Here is a 27,030-nt window from a genome sequence, read left to right as displayed (position 1 = left end):
TGTTCAACACTAGATCAAATGCTGAATCTAGTACCCAACTACTGTCACGATTGTCACTTAATATCTCTTAATTATCCTTAATTACCCCTAATTACTCTTATTCATTGAAAGGACACTAGTAAAGGGTCACACCCTGTCACATGGGTCATCATCAAAGGACACGTCTCTTCAAAGGGACACATCTCTACGTCCAAAGGACATAACTATTCATTTAAGAATCACACCCTTTCATCAAGGGTGTGCCTCTTCATTTGTACCTCTTCATGCCCTATTTAACAAGGCCTTGTGTCTCAATGCAACAACACAACTTTCCGCTCTAAGCATCTTACTTTTCAGTGTTAAGTCTTTTTATTCATGTCTTAAATCACTAATAGACTAAGATGTCCACACATTGATATCAGAGCAAACAAGCTCTAGCTGGTAGGATGCCCACATCCAAAAAACCCTAGCCCTAACCCTAAAAATAAAAAAAACCTAAAAATCAAAAACCCTAAATCAGTAAATTAACCTTAGAATTAGGTATAGCAAGAGTTGTATGGACAAGCAAGAGAGAATGCCCCATTCAATTTTGCCCAATTAGGTATAGCAAGAGTTGTATGGACAAGCAAGAGAGAATGCCCCATTCAATTTTGCCCAATTTTGCTAATTTTGCCTAATTAGTTATTTTTCCTAATTTTTCTACACAAAAAAACAACAACGATGGGACCAAGGTTGCATCCATGTGCTAGCAAGCTATCCCTTGGGCCTTATCTCCCTATCCTTGGAGGTTCTGATTGCATCTTTCACACACCTCTAGGCCGAATCGTTATCCAAAAAGGAGGCATCACATTTCCTTTGAATAGACGCGGCTGTTGGTGTTATAAGTGTTAAAAAAAAGAAACTTTAAAGGCTTTAATCCTAAGCCTTATTACTTAAGGCTTGTAAAAGCCTTTTCTAGCCACGTAGGCAGCCAGCGGCCAGGACCCAACCAGCACAACAAAAAAGCAAAAAAAAACGGCTAGCCCGACTAGCCCACCAGCGCCGACTTTTCAAAAAAAAAAACCCATTGGTTTTCGCCACCTGCACAAAGGAAAACAAACAAGGCGAGCTACAGTGCTCTTGCAAACAGTACACGGACACCGATTCGCCCCAAAATGTAGTGGCGCCCCTTGCGGTATTTCTTTAATTGATCATAAGAGCTTTGATTACAGTAAGGCTCGGAACTCAGCCGTCACAGTAGAACTCCTGAGGCCTGCAAAGGCCCTGCATCATGGCTTCATATCCACTCGGCATCCACAAACAAGTCCAGCCATTGTTCACATCAAAAGACTCACACATTGAGTCTTGCATACAGAAGCTTTCTCCCATGATTAGGGCTGCCACAACCATCCATAGCCTCTCACCCTATGAACAACATCACACCCTGACACATCCAGTGCTTTTGCATCACAACACAGACTCCCAAACTGTCTCTCAAAAGAGAACTCGCATCACAGCACAGCATACCATACAGTCGACACACCTGTACCAACCCTCTCTACCTTCCAAGGGTACTATCCATCTCTTGTCATGGATTCCCTGTCCCCTGCCCAATCAGTAGCAAGGCTGTATCAAACATGTGTCCATTCCTGTACCTTCTGCCTGCATGTGACCTATCTCCTGGAGAAACCCAAATACATGTTTCCTCGAGAAACCTACGACCTGTTTCCACATGAAACCCTTAGGCTTGTTTCCCTTTGAAACTTTTGTCCTGTTTTCATACAGAACCATTCACAACACCATTCAACAACAGTGCCAACAACGGCGTACATCTAGTTACCTGTTCCCTCATGAAACATCTGGAAACATAGAGACGCCCATAACTGTAGGTCCCTTTGTTCCTTTCTAGCAGGAAAAAAACAATCTGCTCCATGAGCACGCAGCCATGCGAGCTTGCATCACTCCCATGCCAAGAAACACTTTCAATTGACCTGTACTTGCAGCCGGAAACCCAAGCACATAGCTGAATTTGCTACCAAACAAAAACAGCCCATAAACAGTCCTCAAACTGATCTCAAAACAGTCCCGAGCATTGCTCATGTTCATAGCCACATGCACTGCCACGAAACAGTCCATAAACCCTTTCCAAAACAGTCCTGAACCAAAGCAAAGAGAAGCTGAAAGTTCCATCAGTTGAACGCCATCGACATGATGTCTATGTTCATGAAAAACCAGCCCCTATCCGCGTTTATGTCCAGAGAAACCAGCCCCCTGGCCGCCCAAGAGAAGAGCGCACAGCCCTGAGCGCCTGCGGTCCAGCCCTCCTCTGCACCAAGCGAGAGAGAGAGAGAGAAAGGAGCATGTGCCGCAGCTTCAGCCCTCCTCCTACTGTTCAGCCCTCAGCTTTTGCACACAAAGAAAAGTGCCCAAAAGCAGCCTGCCAGCCCCCTATTTTCTCTCAAAAAAAACAAGAGAGAGAAAGAGAGAGACCTGTCTTCAGTCTCCAGAACCTCCCCCAGACTTGCGAAGAAAGAGAGAGATCGGCTGTGCGCTTCCTGCAGCCCGACAGCCCTCCAAAGAGAAAAACACGTAACTCTGCTGCATCTGCCTGTCCAGCCCTCCCTGCAAACTTGTCCGCTTCTCACCAGAGAGAGAGAGAGAGAGAAAGAAAGAAAGAAAGAAAGATATATTAACATCTACGAGAGGCCAAAGTCGGCCTATGAGACAAAAAATAATACAACTGTGTTCTTCCGGTAATTGGAAGAAAAGGAAAAGAAAGAAAAGAAAAAGTGTGCATGTGTCTGGATACAACTGTGAATCATCATGGATCAGTGGAGCCCATATACAAACAATATAAAGGGGGGTGGGGATGTGGATGGAGTGCTAAGGCAAGATGCATCTCTATATGCTGAAGGGGTAGTACAAGCATGCTATGCAGATCTATGTCTAACTCCATCCAGTGCCATAAGAGGGATATAAGATATCATACATCGCCGATGCTGGGGCTGTGAGTGGCGTGAACATGTACCCTGAGTCTGAATGAAAGCGAGCTAGCCTCTCCTGTGTCTCCATCTGGTGTCTCATCCGGATAGCTGCTATCTCTCGGTGACAGAGTCGGGCGCGGGGCGCTCTGTGTCCAGTCTGTCTAGGTCTCCTCCTGGCTCTCAATTCGTCTGCTCTCTGTGCAGTCACCCCACGTGGTACATCAGCTAGCACTGGCATAGCTCTCTGGAAGAAATCTGTGAGTTGGGATTGTCTCCCACCCCTAGTGGGAGCGGGTGTCTGGAGGAGTCTCTCTCGAGAACTATGAAGCTCTAGTAGTAGTTTGCCAAGCTGTCTGGTCCGAGGCCTCCATCAACTGATGTAGTGAAGAGTGCTCCAAACAATCCTGCATAACTATCTCTGACCCCCTGGTGGGCTCTACATCTACATACAAAGTGATCCTCAGTCTCCACCTCCTCGCGGCACAATCTGCATATCCGCTTGGCTCTGGGAACCCGTGCCGCTCTCCCAGCCTCTATCTCTAGCTGATGTGATGAGACTCGTAGCTGTCCAATAGCAACGCGAGAGCTATGTGGCATGTATACATCCATATACCGCAGTCGCTGTATAAACCCATCCCCTGAGATGCTCATAAAGTGGTCTCTGTCATACAGCACCTTCGGTGGTAGTGGGCTCTTTGGTGCTGTCCATGTCTCATGCATCCTCCGTGAGCTGGAGAAGATGATCTCTATAGAAAGCCATCTTCGTACCAAGCTCGTGTGTCGGCTATATCCACGTCCTCCTAGTGTCCAGCTGAATCAAGTCCTGCCTGATAAGTCTGGTAATCTCTGCCCGTGTGAGAGAGAGGGAGGGTGCATCCAGGGAGTACTGAAATGGAGGTAGCCTGTCCATACTAAAGCCATGCAGCTGGAACCAAGCTGTCAACTGTGCATACCAACATGATCCGTCTCCCTATGATGCCAACTGTTGTGAAGACTCCAGGGCTAAGCGAGCATATCTGTCTCTAGGGAGAGCCCAAGTGCTATGTATAAAGGAGACTGATCGAGTGAGTGCCTCTACTACCAATGGGGGGGCAGCCATCTCTGCACGGATAATATCATGTGGCCCTAATCATCCGCAAAATCATAGAAACCAAGGGCCTCTCCATACGTCTCCATCCATCAGTGCTACCAGCTCGGCTATGGTGATCCACTGAGGGTCCCCATATCTCCACTCCATACAGCATGGCTGAAGTGACCAAAGTGTCAAAGAGCCAGAGCTTTGTTCGAGGTTCCTGAAACTGAACCTGCGAACACATCCTCTCTAGTCTCCCCAATGCTGCATAAGCTCTGGTTAATCTGGTCTCCGCTGCTCTCCTCAAGGAAAATAGTGGGCCACTAAAAACCACACCAAGGTAAGTATATGCATCTGTATACTCCATTGTCTCCTGACCATATGTAAAGGTGGGTACTGACCTCCTAACCCACTGTGTAGCCAAAAACAAAACCATGTATCATTCTACATATGAGACACATATGCATGACACATATATGCATATGCTCCTCAAAATGCTCTACCTACTCTAGAGTAACAGTCTCAAGGCTGCTCACAAGCCTTACACCCATGGGCATCTCGTAGGACCCACGACTGGTGGTACAACATGAGCATATGAAAGCACTCAATGCATCCAAACAATACATCCACTAAGTACTTCCCACATATGTCTCATGGCCATCCCGCAGGAGTCACACCCAGTGGTGCATCCATGAACATAATAAAGTACTTGATGTATCATACCAATATACATGCATCACACGAAACAATCCAGAGTATTACCCAATGTATTCTCAATCGTACCAGGATCCAATGGCACCAGAATACAATAATACCTCAAAAAGTGTATGCATATGCACAAATAGAGTTCAATCCATATATCCATGAACCAAACCAACTCTAGGACTGCTCGCAAGACTTATGCCCTCCATAGAGTTATCCATAGTTGCAGTTATAGTTCAAGGTGCGCGCGACTATGAACCATACTCAACCACCATCTCATGTGTCTAGAACACAAGATCATAGAAGTCCCATAAGCAGATGTACTGTCAGCCTCCAGTACCTTCGAGTGAATACAAAGATGTCACCAAGCGACTCCTAGATAACAACTGAGCCTGTCTGTAACAAGGGAGCAGAGGTGCTACCCCCCTCTTGAGCATCAGGCAATGCTCCAGACCTATGCTCTGCTGGACCTGAATGAGCCATAACAAGAGTCGACTTCAACTCAAAGGCATCAAGATAAAGCTGCAATTCCTGAGGTGAATCTGCTAAGTCACCCTCCTCCATCCACTTCGCATCCATCAGTGAACAGCTCTTGAACTTCACAGGATAGCGACGGGAAACTTTACCCTGTACCTTTCTTTCCTTATGTGCCAGTATCTGCTCGGGAATAAGAACCTCATCAAGTTCCTCAGCTTCCATCTAAGCCTCATCTGATACATCCTCAGACACCCAAAACCTGCTTGCACTCCACCCAAGTGGTAAGCACAAGTCCCCGATGAAGCATAGTAGATCACCGCTGCTAAACATAGAAAGAAGCTGTCTTCCGAACCCATGAAGCCCCTATGAAGATACGACCAGTGACAAACTGTCGAAAGCCATAGCCTTCAACCCATGTTTTGCACCATAACACTTCAACTGCTTCTTGTTCTTGGCTGACTACTTCTTGTCCTTGGTGTCTTTTCTCCTGAGCTTCATCCTCAGCTCTTGCTCTTCACCTCATATAGGCAAAGACACACAATCCTGCACTGCCTCCTGCACTTCCTTTTCACTTTCCACATGTTGAAGCTTTTGATGCGACTCTCATCAGACAACCACAAGCTCACCCCCTTGGAAAAGTAGGTGATTATCCCTACCAAAGCAACACTCGGCTCGCCTACTTGACAAAGTCGACAATGTCTCGGCAACGAAACCATGAAACCGGCCTTCAGAAATCTAATGGGCGGTGAAACAAACACTCGCACATATAACACTTCAACACCATTTCGGACCTAGAAAAGGAAAACAAACAAGGGGAGCTAGAGTGCTCCTGCAAACAGTACACAGACACCGATTCGCCCCAAAACGCAGTGGAACCCCTTGCGGTATTTCTTTAATTGATTATAAGAGCTTTGATTACAATAAGGTTGGGAACTCAACCGTCACAGTAGAACTCCTGAGGCCTGCAAAGACCCTGCATCATGGCTTCATATCCACTCGGCATCCACAAACAAGTCCAGCCATTGTTCACATCAAAAGACTCTCACACATTGAGTCCTGCATACAGAAGCTTTCTCCCATGATCAGGGTTGCCACAACCATCCATAGCCTCTCACCCTATGAACAACATCACACCCTAACACATCCAATGCTTCCGATCACAACACAGACTCCCAAACTGTCTCTCAAAAGAGAACTCGCATCACAGCACAACATACCATATAGGTCAACACACCTGTACCAACCCTCTCTACCTTCCAAGGGTACTATCCATCTCTGTCATGGATTCCCTGTCCCCTGCCCAATCACTAGCAAGGCTGTACTAAACATGTGTCCATTCCTGTACCTTTTGCCTGAATGTGACCTATCTCCTGGAGAAACCCAAATACATGTTTCCTCGAGAAACCTATGACCTTTTTCCACATGAAACCCTTAGGCCTGTTTCCCTGTGAAACTTTTGTCCTGTTTTCATACAGAACCATTCACAACACCATTCAACAACAGTGCGTGCAACCAACGGCGTACATCTAGTTACCTGTTCCCTCATGAAACATCTGGAAACATAGAGATGCCCATAACTGTAGGTCCCTTTGTTCCTTTCTAGCAAGAAGAAAACAATCTGCTCCATGAGCATGCAACCATGCGAGCTTGCATCACTCCCATGCCAAGAAACACTTTCAATTGACCTGTACTTGCAGCCGGAAACCCAAGCACATAGCTGAATTTGCTACCAAACAAAAACAGCCCATAAACAGTCCTCAAACTGATCTCAAAACAGTCCCGAGCATTGCTCATGTTCATAGCCACATGCACGGCCACGAAACAGTCCATAAACCCTTTCCAAAACAGTCCCAAACCAAAGCAAAGAGAAGCTGAAAGTTCCATCAGTTGAACGCACATGATGTCTATGTTCATGAAAAACCAGTCCCTGTCCGCCTTTATGTCCAGAGAAACCAGCCCCCTAGCCACCCAGGAGAAGAGCACGCAGCCCTGAGCGCCTGCAGTCCAGCCCTCTTGTGCACCAAGCGAGAGAGAGAGAGAGAGAAAGGAGCATGTGCCACAGCTTCAGCCCTCCTCCTACTGTTCAGCCCTCAGCTTTTGCACACAAAGAAAAGCGCCAAAAAGCAGCCTGCCAGCCCCCTGTTTTCTCTCAGAAAAAACGAGAGAGAGAAAGAGAGAGACCTGTCTTCAGTCTCCAGAACCTCCCCCAGACTTGCGAAGAGAGAGAGAGAGATCGGCTGTGCGCTTCCTGCAGCCCGACAGCCCTCCAAAGAGAAAAACACGTAACTCTGCTGCATCTGCCCGTCCAGCCCTCCCTGCAAACCTGTCCGCTTCTCACGAGAGAGAGAGAGAGAGAGAGAGAGAGAGAGAGAGAGAGAGAGAGAGAGAGAAATGAAATGAAATGATATATTAACGTCTTCAAAAGGCCAAAATGACCTATGAGACCAAAAAGGTTACAACAATTGGTGGATCTGATACAATGTCTGTGTAAGGAAAGCTAAAAACAATTAAACAACTAACTGAAACTGAAACAACTATGAGGAAAAGTACGGTACCAGGAGCTCCTAATGGATAACATGTGGGAGGAAAACTCCAGCAACAAAGGTAAGCATCATACACATCACTATCCAAAGATGTCTCTCATCGGTCGATGGCGGATATCCTCAATGTCCTCCATGGTGAGTACTTTGACTGGACGTCTCCCATGCCGTGCTAGTATGGTCCTGATCCTCTGTTGTAGTCTCCGCCGGTGTCGAGATGGACCTCTCATCTTGGGGCGCCTGGACCGCCCCAGCTCTATAGCCCGATCAATCAGTGTACCTCTGGTGCGGCTATACTCTGGGGCTAGCTGCAATGCCTGCTGACCTGACTGCTCAATCTCTGGTCGAAAGAAGTCTGTAATCTGCCTCTGTAGGTGTCTCTCCCTCTCTGATCCCCTCCCTCTCAGGAGACCCTCTCTATGTCTACGCAGCTCTAGCAAGTACAATCCAAGGCATCTCTGATCCTGGTATCTCATGACTCTAGAAAGTGGTCCAAAGCCCTCTCTGAACAGGCAGTGAAAACGGCCTCGTATCTCATAATATACCGGACAGTGACATATGTAACGTAACTCTGTTTCTGGCTCCATCTGGCACAGCTGACAAATCCTGGCCTCAGCTGGTACTCCTCTGAATCTGCCAGTCTCAATCTCTAGAGAGAGAGAGAGCTGCAGCCCAGTCCCCTGTTTCAGCCCTGTGCGCCTGCAGTCCAGCCCTCCTGGCGTCTGGCATACTGTTCTCTGTAGCACAGCAGCCAGCCCATGAACTCTTCCAAAAAAAAACAGGCGTGGACTGATATTCAGCTGCGCCTCCCCATGATTCAGAGCAGCCCGCCAGTAACTCAGCGCTGGCTGCCTGTGTAACCAGCTGAGCAGCCTTCCTTAGCGGAAAAGCACCACTACATCAGAAGATAGGCGCCCCCCTTTCTGCCCGCCAGCCCCCCTTTTGAAAAAGCACACACGTGGCCCCAAAAATAGCATATGGGCCACGTTTACTTTCATAAAGGGCATTATAAAGTTTTTAAAGGTACTTAAAACCTTTTGAGTTAAAATCTCTTTGCCCCCTTCACACCTGGGGTTGTCCACACATGGGTTTCCTTTTTAACTCCAATCTGATGCCATTCACATTGTCCACCATGTCCCCGTGCACACTTGCATACTGTCCAGAGAAAACATAGGGTCGTGACAGAGATCCTCTTCTCCATCATCTACTTGATCATGAACCAAATCATGGAATTTTTGCCCATTGATATCAGAGCCCTTCATCGAGTGCAATGCATCATCTGTTCATACGACTGTACGGTTCCGTACATCCGTACGGAACTGCACGGACACGTACAGACTGGAAATTTAGAAATCCTAAAACTGCTCCTAAACCCTAAAAATTGCCTTTTGGAGGTTTTTATCGCCCGAAAACCATTAAAACAAGTTTTATATCAGTTTTCTTGCCAAAAAAAGCTTTTCCATGGTTTTCTTCATTGACAAGGCTTTAGGAGTTGTGGAGATTACTCATGAGATGAGCGAGTGACTCTTGGACTTGGATCTGGACTTGGACTTGGATTTGGACTTGATCATTGGATTGGAACTAGAACTTGGACTTGATCATTGGATTGGACTAGAACTTGGATTGAAACTGGAACTTAGACTAGAACTTGGATTGGAACTAGAACTTGGACTTGGACTGGATATGAACTTGGACTTGGACATTGGATTGAAACTTGGACATTGGATTGAAACTTGGACTTGGATTTGGATATTAGATCTGATACTAGCCCAGTGAGAGATACTTGTGGGTCATTCCTGTGGTGTGCTTGGCATTAGAGATCTTGTGCCTCGACATCGACATCGACTTGGATATCCTACATTGGCATATCTGATTGTTTTGTATTCATTGATTGTATTGATCCTGGCCAGCGTGCCCGTGGATTGTTCTTGAATGAATTCATGAAAGGGGGCAAGGCCTATTCCCCGCTCAGTGTGGTGTACTGTGCAAGATCCCTATTCCCTTCTTTCTGTCCTCTCTCTCTCTCTCTCTCTCTCTCTCTCTCTCTCTCTCTCTCTCTATATATATATATATATATATATATATATATATATATATATATATATATATATATATATATATATCTTTATCTCTTAGACACGTGGTTGAGTCTGTCACTGCACGCCCCACTGGGCTTACAGTGGTATCAGAGCAGGATTTCTCTTGAAGAAACTTTCTTGGGGTGACAGAACCATGGCAAGAATAGAGGGATACAAAGAGCCTAATGAAGGGAACAACTATGAAGCTGATCTAGGACTTCAGGATGGAAACTAGGGTCATCAGAAGAGTACCACGACTTCCAGCAATTCAGGCGATTTCTTAGAGACGAAGAAGTCCTTGCTTGGAGAACCAAGAGGGAACAAGACCAAAGAATGGTTCAAATGTTTGAAGATTTCATCAAGGATCGAGCCACCGAAGCCAAGAGCCTATCTTCAAGCCAAAGGAGTCACCATTGGAGAAGGATCTAGAGCTATCTGGTCTATTTCTCATGGAGGAAATAGGGAGGTTATTCCTAGGCCTGCTCTCTCAGATGCAATTTCCTCAGATGCAATTTCCGAAAAGGAAGGCAAAGAAGCCAGAGAGATCGGAAGATTATCAGATTGACATCATAACAAGAAGTTTGATAAATGGTTTGCAATGGTGCTTAGCCCATTGCATGTTTCGACAAATAAAGCCGTGGAATCTTTGTGGACCAAAGCTGAAACAGAACCCTTTTGAAGCATCGAGACTTTATGCTAGCAAAGGACCGGTGTTGGTTATTCTAGACCTTTTTGTGATTGAACATGATGAGATTGCATTGGAGCAGTCTTGAACCAACCATGGCGTCAGCAGTCTTATCAACCATGAGGATCAGATCGTGGACGTGACTCAGGACGTGACCAATCTAGTAACCCGAAGCAGTCCCCTGCTCTACACGCCAACAGAAGACAGGTCTATGCACCATTTGTTTTGGAAACCACAGATGGTCGAATGTCCTAAATGACCCAGTAATCGTCAGAATTCCAATGTGAAACCTTCCACCTCCGAAGACAATTCTCAGGTTCGGTCTTCAGATACTTCTAAAAGCAAGCGTGTTATGGTCATATCCCAGCATGCACAAGCTTGCATCATTACCTCAGTGGCTAAAACACAGTCTGCCTCTACAATTCCAGCCTCTGTGTCTACTCAAGTGTTGACACTAATTGACTCATTTTCTGGTTGTCCCATTACTATCCTAATTGACAGTGGATGTTCTTACAATTTTGTGGCACGGCTATGATGCAACGATTGAAGATCCCCACCACTCACAGTACCCACGCTTATGAGATTGAGTTGGCAGATGGATCAGGATTTAAATGCAACACTATGGCTCCTTGACTTTTCCTTTCGCATCACCAACATCACGATAAGATGGATTTTGAGGTTATGCCTTTGTCCCGATACGATATGATCTTGGGTCAACAATGGCTATATCAGTACGACCCTCTCATCAGTTTCCACAGCCACACTTTACAGTTTGTTAAGATGGTATAGACATCGATCTCCAAGGTGTTCGCGATCAACCCTCCACACCAACCTTGTCCGCATTACAGGCGAAGCGATGGGTTCGAAAGGCCGGTTGCTCTTCGACACTCTTAATGGTTTTCATTGCAAAGGAGATGACGCCTGACCATAATTCCAAAGTGGGATATTTGGCTCAACCCTTCTTTGCCCCACATTTGGATTTGTTTCCTGCAGAACTACCTCCAGTTTTGTCTCCTCAACGCTTGGAGGATCATCCAATTGATTTACTTCCTTGCAGTTCACCATCGACTCGTGGTCCATATCAAGTCTCTTTTACTGAATCACAAGAAATTCAACGCCAGTTAACGGAACTCTTGGACAAAGGTCATATTCGTTCTAGTAAGTGTCCTTTTGGTGCACTAGTTTTGCTCGTGAAAAAGAAAGATAAGTCAATGCGACTTTGCATTGATTATCGTGCCCTCAACAAACTGACCATCAAGAATAAATATCCTCTTCCTCAGATTGATGAATTATTTGATCAATTGCTTCATGCCAAAGTATTTTCCAAGATTGATATCAAGTCCGGATATCATCAGATACGTATTCGTGAAGGTGATGAGCACAAGACTGTCTTTCGCACGAAGTATGGACATTATGAGTATTTGGTCATGGCTTTCGAGTTAACCAATGCCCCGGTAACTTTTATGAGTCTCATGAATGGTCTTTCGACCATTTCTCGACAAGTTCGTGATTTTCTAGGAGCAGATTTTGTTGTGAAGACAGATCATCATTCCTTGAAGTATATCTTCACTCAACCAGTTATGAATGCATGACAAGGCAGATGGGTGTAGTATTTGGCAAACTTCCACATGGCTATTGAATATGTTCTTGGTCTTTCTAATGTGGTTGCTGATGCTCTTAGCAGAATGCCTCAGGCCTTAGCAATGGCAATTTTCAAATCGACATTCCAGCAACTTTTGTGGATTATTATGCAGACGATCAAGATTTTGCAAATGCTTTTCGAGTGATTACGACTTCACAGTCTACTCCTCCTCCTTTGAAGATTTATGGAGCTCATGCTCTCATCGATGGATTATTATATTATCAAGATCGCATTTGTGTTCCTCATAACACAAGTATGCGTAAACTCTTGGTGAAAGAACATCATGAGGTTCCTTGTGCAGCTCATCCTGGTATCAACAAGACTTCTTTTTTTTTTCAAAAAGGAGACTTCTATTAAGTATGAAAAATTTTACAAAATGGAGATTTCACACCAAGCAAGGTGGAGATCTCAACTAATCAGGAGCCCTGTGCTGCTAATAGGGTCCCGAATGAGAGGATGTGAAAAAGATACCAATGTCTCACTCTCTCATAAGCTGGGCGCGCTTCCTCTCCGTAGCCCTCGAAGATCCATGGATTCTGGCCCAGGTAGCCATAATGGTGTGAATAATATCACTCCAAATCTTGTAAAGACACTGAGAAACAAGAACGGGAGTACCCTCAATGGCCTCAGTGCATCTAGCCTTCCAGATATTCTAGGCTAAGATGCTAGCAATAATCTCCCAAGAACTGTCTAGCCTCTGTGCCGGAGGGACAAAGTGTGAAAGTGGCAAATCCTGAAGACAACACTGCCGAGCAACTCCTTGCCTAACCATAACTTTGGAAAAACCTATTTCACTGTTTTATATCAATGAGGAGCCATGAACAAAAGAACCATATCACCTTCTTTGAATTCATCATGTCAACGATTTCGGGTAGCTGCTTGTTGGTATTGTTTCTGAACTCCAATCATCTGATCTTGAACTTGAAGAAGAACATCTTGCATTTCTTGAACTAACTAATCCGCTAATGCCATCTTGTGTTGAAGAACAAAGTTTGATGGCACAACTAGTGTATGACCATTAAGCGGCTTGAAAAGGACTCATGTCTTGCTGTGTAAAAAGAAGGCCGACTTGAACCCGGATGAGGAGCAATCCGAACCAAGGAGAAGAGGCAGGCAAGGAGGCGAAAGAAAGGGAGGGAGGGAGTGAAAAAAAACAAAAAGACAAAAGAAAAAAAAGAAAAAAACAAAAAAACAAAAAGAGAAAAAAACAAAAAAAGAAAAAAAGAAAAAGAAAAAAAAAGAAAAAAAGAAAAAAAAAGGGAAAAAGAAAAAAGAAAAGAACGGGAAGCTGGAAACACAGGCGAAGGAATGAGCTGCGCAGAGGGATGAGGCGGAGGAATGAAGGGGAGAAAGGGGCAGGGGAGGATGAATGATGGGAGGCGGAGGAGATGTTCGTTGCACAGAGGGATGAGGCGGAGGAATGATGGCGGACAGAGGCAGGGGCGAAAGGACAGAAGGGAGGCGGAGGAAGGAATGGGTGATGTAGGCACAAAGGCGGAGAAGGACAGAGGGAGGCGGAGGAAGGAAGGGGCATAGAGGCGACACAGGCACAGGGGCGCAGGCAGGGTTCGGGGAGTTTACACGGTCATTCGCCAGCATCCTTTACCAATCGAATACTCAATCCATGTCGCTTGGCATTTTTGCTACTACGACCTTGTGCATTCATCAACTTAATCTTTCTCAGATTCAACAAGACTTATCGGTTGCTGACAACTTCTTATTATTGGCCTCAAATGAAGCAAGATGTTATAAAGTTTGTTACAACATGTCTCTCTTGTCAACAAATAAAAGCAAATAGACAAGCTCCAACTGATCTTCTTCAACCACTTCCCATATCAAATGAACGTTGGGAAAGTATCAGTATGAATTTCATTACATCTTTACCTCGTTCTTCAAAAGATAATACACAAATAATGGTGGTGGTCAACAAATTGTCCAAAATGGCACATTTTATACCATGCAAGAAGACAGCTCAACCTCCGGATATTCCTTCACTATTAATGAAGGCAGAAGGGGTGTTAGGGTTAGGGTTTGGAGAAGCTGCAAACAGGCGTGGAGGCTAACGAAGAGAGAACACGACTTCAGTGTATTATGCTTAATGAAAAAGTGTAGTACAATAGCCACATAATAGTGACCTAAAGAGATGTGTTCACATGTCCGGCCATAAAATGTGCCGGGTGGACCAAAACACCTATAAACTGAATATAAGTGAAACTAAGCTAAACTGGGGGAAAAAACCTCCACTAACTGAAGTAAAAAGTGCCCCAGTAATCTACTGATGATCACTAGCACTCCTCTGGGTGCATACATAGCATAAAACCCAACAAACCCCCCTGGAGTGATATGTGATCACTGTACATCATCCACCAAAAGGAAACAAATTCAAAGCAGTGCGGAATGCTTCAAATTTCGGACGTGGTAATGCCTTGGTGAAGATGTCTGCCACATTCTGATCCGTAGGACAGTAGATCAGACTGATATCTCTTGCCTGGAGTCTCTCCCGAACAAAATGATAGTGAATCTCAATGTGTTTCGTGCGAGCATGAAACATAGGATTCCTGGCCACAGCAATGGCACTCTGACTATCACTATAGATAGGTGTAGGCTCCTCCACTGAAATATCCATATCAGTCATGAGACGACGCAACCAAACACACTCAACAGTAGTAGTGTAGGCTGCTCTGTACTCTGCCTCACAAGACGAAGTGGCCACTGTGGTCTGTTTCTTGCTTAGCCAAGAAATGCATGAAGAGCCAAGAAAGAAACAATTTCCACTAGTGGAATGTCTGGTATCAAAATCACCAGCCCAATCTGAATCACTGTAAGCGTATAACTGCATGTCACCCCCCTCAGGATAAAGCAATCCAAGAGACAAGGTACCCTGCAAATAACGGAATACACGCTTCACAGCTTGCCAATGTGACAACCGCGGGCTGTGCATGAATCTGCTCAATTGAGAGACTGCGTACTGAATATCGGGCCTGGTATTACACAAGTAAATAAGGCACCCAACAGCCTGAGCGTATGTAGTGGCATCAAAGGAAATACTGTCATCTTGTAGTGACAGTTTCATCCCAGGCTCCATAGGAGTACTAATAGGCTTGCAATCCTGAAATTTAAACTTCTCTAGAAGTTTAGCAACATACCGTGATTGCAACAACCCAATGCCTCTGTTATCCTGCACAAACTGTATGCCCAAATAGTAATGTACAAGCCCCAAGTCAGACATGTCAAATGTCTGTTGCAGTATCTCTTTAAAAGCTGTAATTTTGTCATCATTTGATCCCATGAGCAAGAGATCATCCACATAAAGACTGATGACCAGAAGATCTGTCTCTTCTTTCTTTACATACAGAGTGGCTTCTGATGTACTGTTCACAAATCCCTGAGTGAGTAGGAAAGCATCTATTTTTGCATACCAAGCTCGTGGAGCTTGTTTCAAACCATACAAGGCCTTTTTCAGCCTGCATACTTTTCCCTCATGACCATGTTCTGCAAAACCCATGGGCTGAAATACATAAACTTCCTCCTCGAGGTCCCCATGTAGGAATGCAGTCTTTATGTCCAACTGGTGAACAACCCAACCACGATGTGCAGCCAATGCAATGACACACCTAAGTGTCGACATACGGGATGTAGGAGCAAATGTCTCCTCATAATCAATGCCCTTCTTCTGTGCATAGCCCTTTGCAACTAGACGGGCTTTGTACCTCTCAATGGATCCATCTGCATGTCTTTTCAACTTATAGACCCATTTAGTACCAATTGCTTTCTTGCCTTTGGGCAGATCAACCAAATCCCATGTTTGATTCCTTTTAATAGAATCAAGCTCATCCTGCATGGATTTGTTCCAATGCACATTATCTCGTGCATCCACAAATGAATCAGGCTCATCATCATCCTGTAAACTGGCTGCCATAACCAGATTCAAATCCATGATGTGTGCATGCTCATTGGTCCGTGTCTCCCTACGAGTACGACCAGCAAGAGGACCCTCTAAATGGCTGTCCTGTAATGTCCTCAAATACCATCTAGGTATGTGTCTGACCTGTGGTGCCTGCTGCCCCATATTTGGTTCAGCTTCTGGCTCATTTTGCTGCTGAATTTCTGCACCACCTACATCATTTGCTGGCTGTCCTGTACCCTCATGAGTTGGATCACCAATTGTGGAATGAAACTCCATAGGTAGTAGACCTTCAAACACATCATTTTCAGCCTGATTTGCCTCATAACCAGCCATGGATATTTCTGATTTTTCATCAAAAATCACATCCCGACTAGTGAATATCTTCCTGGATAGTGGGTTATATAACCGGTAGCCCTTGCTCTCACGGCTATACCCAACAAAAATGCATTTCGTGGCTTTATCATCCAGCTTCCTCCTCAACTCTTTGGGTATGTGTGCATATGCAAGACACCCAAAGATACGAAAATGCGATACAGAAGGCTTGCGGCCATGCCAAGCCTCAAAAGGAGTAATGGATACCAATGCCTTTGTGGGACATCGATTCAAAATATGACAAGCACACATGACAGCTTCCACCCAAAAGATATGTGGTAGCCTTTTTGCCTTTAGCATACATCTGGCCATCTCCATGAGTGACCGATTCTTCCTTTCTGCAACCCCATTCTGCTGTGGAGTGTAAGGAGTAGTATACTGATGTTTTATACCTCTACTCCCAAGAAAGGAATTCAGCATATGTGACATATATTCCCCCCCTCGGTCAGAACGGAGAGTCTTGACCTTGAATCCTGACTCTATCTCAGCAAGTGCTACAAAGGCCAAAAATGCATCATATACCTGTGATTTCTGTGTCAAAGGATAGACCCGGCATATACGAGAGAAGTCATCAATAACTTTGCAGTTGCTCTTAGAGCCTAATCACGTGGGAAGGAAAACCTATGCATTTTTCCCAAAATACATCCTTCACAAATGTGATCTGGAGGCTTCTCCATGAGAGGTAGATCTGTAAACATGTTATGTCGCTGCATAAGCATAAGACTACCAAAATTTACATGCCCCATGCGAGCATGCCATAACTCCGCATCAACCATAGCTGGAGTAAGAGTGAATGCATTATAAGTAGACTGATCCACTGGCTGAAATGCATCCAACTGATAAAGTCCATGACATAATGTACCAGTAAGCATCAAGGTCAAGGCATTAGCTTTGTCTCTGACCATGCATTTATCATCATCAAAGTGGACTTGCATACCACAATGTGCTAAAGAAGAAATGGACAACAAATTCTTCTTTATCCCTGGTACATATAAGGCATCTGTAAGGTGGAGAATGGAGCCATCAATGGCTGTGAGCTGAATCTCCCCAATGCCACGAACTGGATATGAAGCATTGTTGGCACACTGAACAGTTTTGCCAACAGGGGCAGGGCCAACATGACTAAACAAATCCCTGCGAGATGTGATATGCTTTGAGGCACCACTATCAAAATACCAAGTACATGCATGCTCTGTCATACTGAGTGCCTGTGAAGACCAAGAGGCATCATAGCTGCATGTATAAAAACAGTAATCCCTGTCCTCAACAAAAGAAGCAGTCTCTGGAGGAGCTTTAGAAGCATCATTAACAGACATCCCAGCTTCCTTTGACTTCTCTTTGGCAATTCTCTTCCTACATTCAGTGATGTAGTGACCTGGCTTCTTACAGTAATGACATTTGCCCTTCTTCTTGGGCTGTCCATCACCTTTCTTGGTATCCTGTGAAGAACCACCATCACCTGAATTTTGATTTGAACTCTTTGGCTGAGTTTTTCCTTTCCCCTTTTGACCTGTAGTAAATGCTTGTTCAGCATTTGTGTTCATATTCATATTCTTCCTCATTTGCTCCTCTTGTAGTAAGAGAGCAACAAGTTCCTGATACTTGAGGGGTTCAACAGCATTCCTCATGCTGAGGTTCAAAGAGGTATGAAAAGCCAAGTAAGATCTTGGCAAAGAGTGCAAGATGGTGGACACAAGCTGTGTCTTAGGAATAATCTCATCCACATTGATGAGTTGCTCTCTCAAATCCTGCAGCTTGTTTAAGTGGCTAGACATATCATCTCCTTCATCCATTTTCTGATTTTCCACCTAGCCTCATTACGAGCAGCATACATCTGCTCCAAAGTCACCCATGCATTCTGTGAAGAGCCAGCTGAACGAATATGAGGTATAATGGACCTCTGTACTGACAATGCAATGAGTGACAAAGCTTGTGCATCCCTGGCATCCCATGTCTTTTGAGCATTTGTTCTTTGAACAGGCAATGGCTGCCCTGGAGCCTGTACCTGTTGTCCTCGTCCACGAGCATCCCCTTGGGGAGGAGTCTCTGGAGCCAATGGACCTGGACGTGGTTCATCACCACTAACAAAATCCCAAAGACCTTTTGCCACAAGCACATTTTTCAGCATAAAACTCCACAAGGAGTAGTTCGTGCCATCCAATTTGTCTTCCTTAGACAAATACGTGAATACATCACTCTGCTGTTGATTTGCCATTATGCCTACGCACAATGTTGTACCTGTGTATCAAAAAACCCAATAGCAAGAACCCTGAAAACAACTGTACTCCACTGAATACAGTTCACCCAAATATGCCTACACTCTCAATCCTCTGAATGTGCAGCTCAATGCACCAATGACTGAGTAGGGCAGCAAAAATGGCGTACACAATGCCAAAATGCCCCAAAAATGCCCAAATTTACTGCACCCAAAACTGTGCAAAAAGCCTGTAGACTTCTTTGCTAGAAAGTCTGCCTGTAGTGCCTGTAGATTTTCACAGAGAAAATAAAAATACCCAGTATTCAAAACTTGTAATGCTTACCACAGTGTGATGTTAACAGGTACAAGTTGACTGCAATGTGAATGACTTGACTGTTGTACTGTGCAGGTACAGTTTACTGTACGGAGCAGACTGCAGGTACGGTTGAAGTACAGTGGATGTACTCAGACGGAGCACTGTACTGAACAGTGCGAACAGGTACTCTGCAGGTACAGTATAGGTACAGAAACAGTCGAGTGTAGGCAGGTACTGGTCACGTACGGAACACTGTCTGGTCAGGTACGGAACACTGTGCGCAGGTGTGTACAGAGGACTGTACGGAGCAGGGCGACCAGAGTACCGTACTGTAAAAGTCGACCAGAGCTGTGTCGACTGTGTTCAGGTACAGTCGGCGCTGACTTGTACAGTTGGCGCAGGCAGATGACAGTCGGCGCTGACAGGTACGAAGCAGGTACCGAATGCACGACTCCTGCTGACGGCGGCGAACAGGTACGGCAGCTGTACGATTGCTGCAGGCGGCGAACAGGTGTATGGGCAGATGTACGGGCAGTTTATGAAAGCGACTGTGTACAGCAATGGCAAGCCTTCAATGCTCTGATACCAAATGAAGGCAGAAGGGGTGTTAGGGTTAGGGTTTGGAGAAGCTGCAAACAGGCGTGGAGGCTAACAGAGAGAGAACACGACTTCAGTGTATTATGCTTAATGAAAAAGTGTAGTACAATAGCCACCTAATAGTGACCTAAAGAGATGTGTTCACATGTCCGGCCATAAAATGTGCCGAGTGGACCAAAACACCTATAAACTGAATATAAGTGAAACTAAGCTAAATTGGGGAAAAAAACCTCCACTAACTGAAGTAAAAAGTGCCCCAGTAATCTACTGATGATCACTAGCACTCCTCTGGGTGCATACACAGCATAAAACCCAACAATTTCTTCAGAATGTTTTCAAGATATATGGGTTTCCAAAGTCCATTATTTCAGATTGAGATCCTAAGTTTACAGGACATTTCTGGACTTCACTTTTCAAGTCACTTGGCACAAATTTATTGTTCAGTTCAGCATATCATCCACCACAGACAGATGGCCAAACTAAAAGAGTTAATCAAAGTCTTTTTTTTCCGAGAAATTATATTCAGTCTCGCCTACCATCTTGGGAAGATTATCTACCATCGATGGAATTTGCTTACAATAATTCTCATCACACAGCAAGACATGAGTCCTTTTCAAGCCGCTTATGGTCATACACTAGTTGTGCCATCAAACTTTGTTCTTCAACACAAGATGGCATTAGCGGATCAGTTAGTTCAAGAAATGCAAGATGATGTTCTTCAAGTTCAAGATCAGATGATTCGAGTTCAAAAACAATACCAACAACAAGCAGCTACCCGACGTCGCTGACATGATGAGTTCAAAGAAGGTGATATGGTTCTTTTGTTCGTGGTTCCTCATCAATATAAAACAGTGAAATAGGTTTTTCCAAAGTTACGACCACGTTACTATGGTCCTTTTCGGATTATTAAGAAGAATTCTCCTTTGAGTTATAAGTTGGAGTTAACACCTTCATGGGGAAAGATTCATCCGACTTTTCACAACATGGATCAAGAAGTTTATACAAGGAGATTCTCCCATTCCAGACATTTCCGATTATGTTCCAGAGATTAAAGATGAGAATATGATCTTAATTCCAAAAAAGATTCTTGATGTATGACAGAAAGAAACTTGACAGAAGATTATTACAGAAATCTTGGTACAATGGAAAGATTCGGATGATTTGGATTCAACTTGGCAAAGTGATGAAGATCTACAACAATACCCAAAATTACTTCAAGAGTTCTTTCGTCAACAACAATCGCTTATATAACCCTGGATCTTATTTTAAGTGAGGGAATATCACGATTGTGACTTAATCTCTCTTAACTACCCTTAATTATCCCTAATTACTCTTATTCATTGAAAGGACACCAGTGAAGGGTCACACCCTGTCACATGGGTCATCATCAAGGGACACATCTATTGATTAAAGGCCACATCTCTATGTCCAAAGGACATAACTTTTCATTTAAGAGTCACACCCTTTCATTAGGGATGTGCCTCTTCATTTGTACCTCTTTAAGCCCTATTTAACAAGGCCTTGTGTCTCAATGCAACAACACACAGCTTTCCGCTCTAAGCATCTTACTTTTTAGTGTTAAGTCTTTTTAATCATGTCTTAAATCACTAATCGACTAAGAAGTCCTCACAACTATAGGCAAAAGTTGCTCCAGGCCTAAACCCCAAATCCCAACAGACCTTACTACATAGGTCTCTAGAACGAACTCTGGTAGCTAACCATCCTAATGGCAAGGCTATGATAGTGGAGATAGTGTGGGAGGATCAAAGACTCTAAATGGTGAATATTAATGGATGGCACAATGCAAAACAAAAGGAGCTGTGGGGTGGTTGGACAGAGCTGGAGCACAATACCATTGGATTCTGATGGGCGATATTATTAAGGTGGAGGAGCATATAGATGGGGGGGGGGGGGGGGGGGGGGGGGGGGGGGGGGTTGTTGGGGTTTGCCATACTGATGGGGTTCGAAAAACAACAGTGGAACTCCCTAACTCTTCATAAAGGCTTGGTGGATGGGTGGAAACTTGGAGACTGGTCTTCATCTATGGAGCATACATACTTCAGCTTGTAATAACTTAACAACTCCTCCAGGATTGACAGGGTCTACTTTGGGAGGGAGGCTAACTGAATACCTCACACTTTTGAGCGTATGGTTGGATACAAGATCTACATTATCTGATCATTGCATGCTTATGTACCAGTGGGAAGCCCGTAAGGGTTGGGGAGTAGGATCACATGCCTTTCCTGAGAAGTTGATAGTTAACAACACCCTATTGTTTGTGGAAGAGACTAACAAGGCCATCAGCTTGCTTGCACAAAAGGTGGAGGAGGATCCTAACACTTGGGAGAAGTTTTCTGACAGAATGTAAAAGCTGATTAGACAGGTAGGGAAGTTGAGAGCTGTAGAGAGGAAGACACAACAACAGAAGGTGAAGGAGTGGGGAGACTTATTGGAGAAGAGATAAAAGGGAACTCTTGGGCCTGTTGGGTTAGGCTTAACCCTAATGTGCAGGAAATGGGGGTAGAAAAGAGCAGAGAGAGAGAAAGAGGGAGAGGGATGGGAGAGCAACATGATGCTGAATGTATTAGAATGATAAGGTTGTGTGTACACAACCACAAGTACAAGGCATGATATTAGCATAAATGACGTCCATATGGTGTCCTTTCACACTGGGTGAACAGGGGAAAAAACCCTTCAATATAGAAGGTAAAAAGTACCCCTTATAAGCCCATGTTCACACCTAGCACTACCACTATGAGTTTTTCTACAGGAATGTAGCCAGATGGTGATTCAATATTTTGCAGATCTCTATATTGTTTCTCCAGGAATGAGAACTTGAAGACTCTTGCCATATTATGATGCCTCGGGGCTAGATGTAACCTGGCTAAATCCAGAACAATTAGACTCACTGAGAGAACAGCTTTGAAATCTCAAGATGGGGATGTCAGGTAATTAACAAAGGACGTGTTTAGGCATCTGGATTTCCCCATGAGGGTGAGAGTATCCCCAATAAACAATTGGGTGTTGGACAAGGTACTTGGTAGGAAGTAAAGAAATGGAATAACATTATGTTTCCCTTTCATGCCAAAGTGTCAGTTATTAACTTCATTTTATCGTCCAATGTGCAATTTTTTGCCCCTACATATCCCATTAAAGCCTTTCTGTGGGAAGGAAGGGCACACCGAAGACTTGCCCATTGGCTAGCCTGGAACAAGGTATGCAAACGGGGGACTGGGGGTGCTAGATATATAGGTTCATGCTAGGACCAGGGTTGCTAAACAGTTTGGAAGCTTTGATTTGTAAGAGCAAACTTGGACTCTAATCCTCAAGCAAATGGCCACATAGCCAATGGATCCCAGGGGGTCCTTAATGGTTGCTCAAAAGGTATGTCGTGGATGGATAAGGTCTTTTCCTTACAGACCCTAACATGAAAAGGCTCCCCTTTCTGCAGTTTTCTCTTAAAATCTTGGAAAGGGGTGTTTCAACTTATTGAATGGGATGGGTCACAAAAAACCACTATCAATTCCCTTATGGGGTTACACATTTGGTGGACACCAGTTGAAAGTAATGTGCAATGGGGCATGGAGCTGATCAAGCAAACACTGGAGAAAGCCCAAGATGTCATAATCAATAATGTTGTCAGGCTGGATGCATGGATGAAGGACTGGCAATGGGCAGGTGGGACACCTCTTAACAAACCTGATACAGGTAGTCAATGGAGAGGGTATCTGTGTTACTTGAACAAAATCTGGAGACTGGAGTGGCTTGAAGAGGTTTGGCCCTGCAGAGATGAAAGGCAGTTTGGGAGGCTGCATTGCCTCAGAAATGTAAGGTGTTCCTTTGAAGGGTCCTTATGGGGGCCTTACCATTGGGTTTCAAGATATTGGAAACGAATATGGCTTCAGGAAGGTGTCCAAGGTGTCCAAGGAATATGGCTTCAGGAAGGTGCAAGACCAGGGTGGCAGATTCTTGGCATGCCTTGAAATCAGAGATATGAAGTCATCTTTAGCAGATGGGTTATGGAATTCTTTGGGTGTAGGATGACTTGGTCTCACTCGCTCTTGGGCAAGCCCCTGGGCCCTACTCAGGAGAGTAACACTTAATTTCGTAAGGTCACATATACTTACCTTGGGAGGTATGGATTACCATAAATGCCCTCATGTTTGGTGAGAATGACTCTCAAGGGGTGGATGTTAATCATCTTAAAATTGTCTGTAAAGCAAACATGAGATCTCCAGTGCAGATTAATGGATGGTCCTCAATGGGGTTTACCATTCTATTTGGCAAACAGAAAGATTAATGATAGGATCTTTTCATGTATATGCACCTGGCTAAACTTCATGGTGCATGATACAGGGCAGGGGAGCTTCATTTGAAGTCCTACAAGTACAGTTGTGGTAAAACCCAAAAGCACAAATGGGTATATCAGTAAAGTCTTTGTCCTTCAGTCACAGCATACATTCATGGAATCCAGATGGATGGCTTGTTCCTCATTGCAGGCTGCCTGCTTGAAGTTGTGCCTGGAAACTACTTTTTGGGAGGGACTCTTCATCCTATTATATATATATATGTATGCTTCAGTGTCTAGCTGCTTGCAGCACAAGGTGTAGGGTATGAGAGTTATCACAAAAACTTGATAGTTCAAAGCTCTAAATGTTTATATAGAGCTGGCTGGAAAAACTTGTGAAATGATTTATATGCTATGTAAAACATGTCTGGTCTGTATGAAGGTCCTTATGGTGTGTGGACAGAAGTATATTTACTACTGTTTCAAAACATTTTCCCCCAAAAAAAAAAATCATTCGTGCCAGAGGCATTCTCATACCTATCATGCAGCTAAGCATGACATTCATTTGGACAAGACTCTCACCTCGATGCCCATCAAAAACACCAAACAGATGAACCTGTCTTGCTCCCCCTAGCTGAGGAAGAAGAAAACAAGTATCTTCCATTGTCTCTCTACCCCCACATGTGGCAAAGAAACCCCAGGATAAGGTCGGGGTGTACGCACTCTTGCCATCTGAAAACTTGAGCCAGCTTGGGTCCAACACAGAGGAAACCGTCTCTTCATGAGAAGTAACTTGTTTAGGCCAGTCTGCACTGTACATCTGACTGCCCAGATTTAGAGAAGTGTCAGAGGAATCGAGGGTCTCTCTTTTGATGTTTCTATTACTCTCCATGTTCCAATTAGAACGGATCTCTTGCAGCTCTTTTATGACTTCAGTGAAAGACGGCCGCACAGTTGGATCACCATTCCAGCAACGCTCAATCAAGGATGATAGCTTAGATGGAATGCCACATTCGGGGCCAGCAAGAACAGGCCGTAGTCCTGAGGTGATAGCTGCAGTCAGCTGCTGCTCTGTATAGTTCATTTCCAGTACCGTATGAGCCTGCAGTACACACGTAAAAATAGGGATCAGGTATAATACGCAGTAGCGCAGTTGAGCATCCAAACATATGCGGCAGAAAGGCCTACCTGAGCTTCTGTCCTCCGATCGGTGTAGGGTACCACGCCTGTTGCAAGTTCACTGCAAACATATGCTAAGATGTTGGCAAATTATTTTAAAAAAAAATCTTAAACATCTTTTTGGTCTCATAGACCCCTTCGGTCCTTTGAAGATGTTAATACAATCTCTCTCTCTCTCTCTCTCTCTCTCTCTCTCTCTCTCTCTCTCTACCTTGTACGTGCAATTACTTGTTTCTCTCACTTGCCACTGTCAACTCTCTCTCCTCTCTACAATTCACCTTTCTCTGATGTGGTCTAGTAGACCTTAGATAAACCCCCTCTCTCTCTCTCTCTCATGGCGTGAGCACCTTCGTGCCCCTGCCCCCCCAGTTTGCACTGTGCATTGGTGGCCACCCTGCTATGCCCTGTTCCATGTGCTGCTGCATACCCTGTTTGCGCTGCTGTTCACACCCCCTCCCTCGCCAACCAACCATCACCAGTTTATTCCGTACCCAAGAGGTGGCGGACACCCATATAGTGGATCTTGTGGACCCACCGCAAGCTGCTCCAGACCCACCTCGCCCAAGAGGAGTTACCTCAGACCGGGCCTCCGATTTCCAACGTGCCATGCTTTATGCTGATGATACTGTATTAGTGTCTGAGTCTCCAGGAGGTCTACATCAGCATCTACATGCACTCGATGATTTCTGCACACATAGGGGTCTTACTGTGAACCTTGGGAAAACCAAGGTTATGGTCTTTCATACATCGAGACAGGGCAAGAGTCAGCTGACATTCACTCTCACAGGACGCCAGGTGGAGGTGGTGACATCATACGTGTACCTAGGGGTTACATTCTCTCCAGCAGCCACACGCTTCACCATGGGTTCAGCAGCCAGAGCTAGATTGACACGGGGATACGCAGCATTGGCTATGCTGGAGAGACAATGCCACCAGGCGCATTTTCAGGAGCCCCGGACGAAGGGGTGGCTATTTGACACATTAGTCACACCGGCACTGATGTATGGAGCAGCGGTATGAGCACCAGGCCTTGCTACCCATTGGTGGACACAGATAGAGCGACCACAGGCATGGCACGCATGATACGCAGCAAACTGTCAGTACCTCATGACATTATCCGAGCAGAGTTTGCTACGCCTCCTTGATGGTAGAGGCCATATTCCAGACTATATGCCTGCTAGGCAGATTCAGAGAGATGCCACAGGACAGATTGTCATACAGAGCTTTTGAGGCATCTAGACAGTTGGCTGAGGCAGGAGACAGAGGATCATGGTATGCACAGGTCACACATTGGTTCTCACAGCATGGCGTAGACATGGATCATCTACCACCATTCCAGTATGACAGGGATGCACCACATATCCATCTCTCTCATAGTGAGAGGAACAGAGTATTGAGACAGGACCTATGGCAGCTCTATACACGAGACATGGATATCGCCTACACAGCCTCTTTCACCGAAGATGCTATACTACAGAGATCACTTCATGAGTATCACTGATGATGGATTTATAAAGAGGCCTAGATACATGGAGGGCTTTTTACCACACGGCTCCCGAGTGGCTATTGGTCAGCTTAGAGTTTCATCACATCGATTGGAGATCGAGACTGGCAGAGCAGCACAAATCCCCCGAGAGGAGAGGGTATGCAGATTGTGCAGAGAGGAGGTGGAGAGTGAGGAGCATTATGTATGCAGATGCAGAGCATATACAGCCATCAGAGAGAGATATCCCATTTTATTCAGAGAGCCACATTCCCTACGCCAGATCTTTGAGGCAGCACACCAGCGCATACTGGGGAGATTCATTCTAGACATACAGCGTCACAGAGAGACATCGTTACAGGCTCAGATAGCTCCAGAGGGGGGACGACAGACACAGATTACTACATTTTTTCAGAGATCCATCCCACTCCCAGCCCCTACACGGTAGGGAATTACTCTCCAGAGAGCAGAGACACTCAGAGCCCGCAGGAGACAGAGGACACCTGGCTTTCGGACACCACGCCTATACCAGAGAGAGATGACAGAGATCAGA

At 45.0% G+C, this 27,030-nt stretch overlaps 1 protein-coding gene across 2 annotated transcripts in view; it reads right to left on the bottom strand.

Annotated features, from left to right (window-relative positions):
• Positions 1-27,030, bottom strand: part of LOC147630065 (protein kinase family protein / protein phosphatase 2C (PP2C) family protein) — an 81,960-nt gene that overhangs the window by 5,528 nt on the left and 49,402 nt on the right. For both annotated transcript variants that reach the window (XM_086811690.1, XM_086811691.1), the window contains 2 exons: positions 25,004-25,055; positions 24,398-24,917 (listed from right to left, as the gene is read on the bottom strand). In XM_086811690.1, coding sequence (XP_086667816.1) covers positions 24,398-24,917; positions 25,004-25,055 — 572 coding nt within the window. The remainder of the gene's footprint in view (positions 1-24,397; positions 24,918-25,003; positions 25,056-27,030) is intronic.

This window comes from Cibotium barometz, chromosome 17, assembly GCF_041138505.1.
Source record: "Cibotium barometz isolate CiBa-2024 chromosome 17, ASM4113850v1, whole genome shotgun sequence".
NCBI classification, from domain to species: Eukaryota; Viridiplantae; Streptophyta; class Polypodiopsida; order Cyatheales; family Cibotiaceae; genus Cibotium; species Cibotium barometz.
This window is presented reverse-complemented; position numbering and strand designations above follow the sequence as displayed.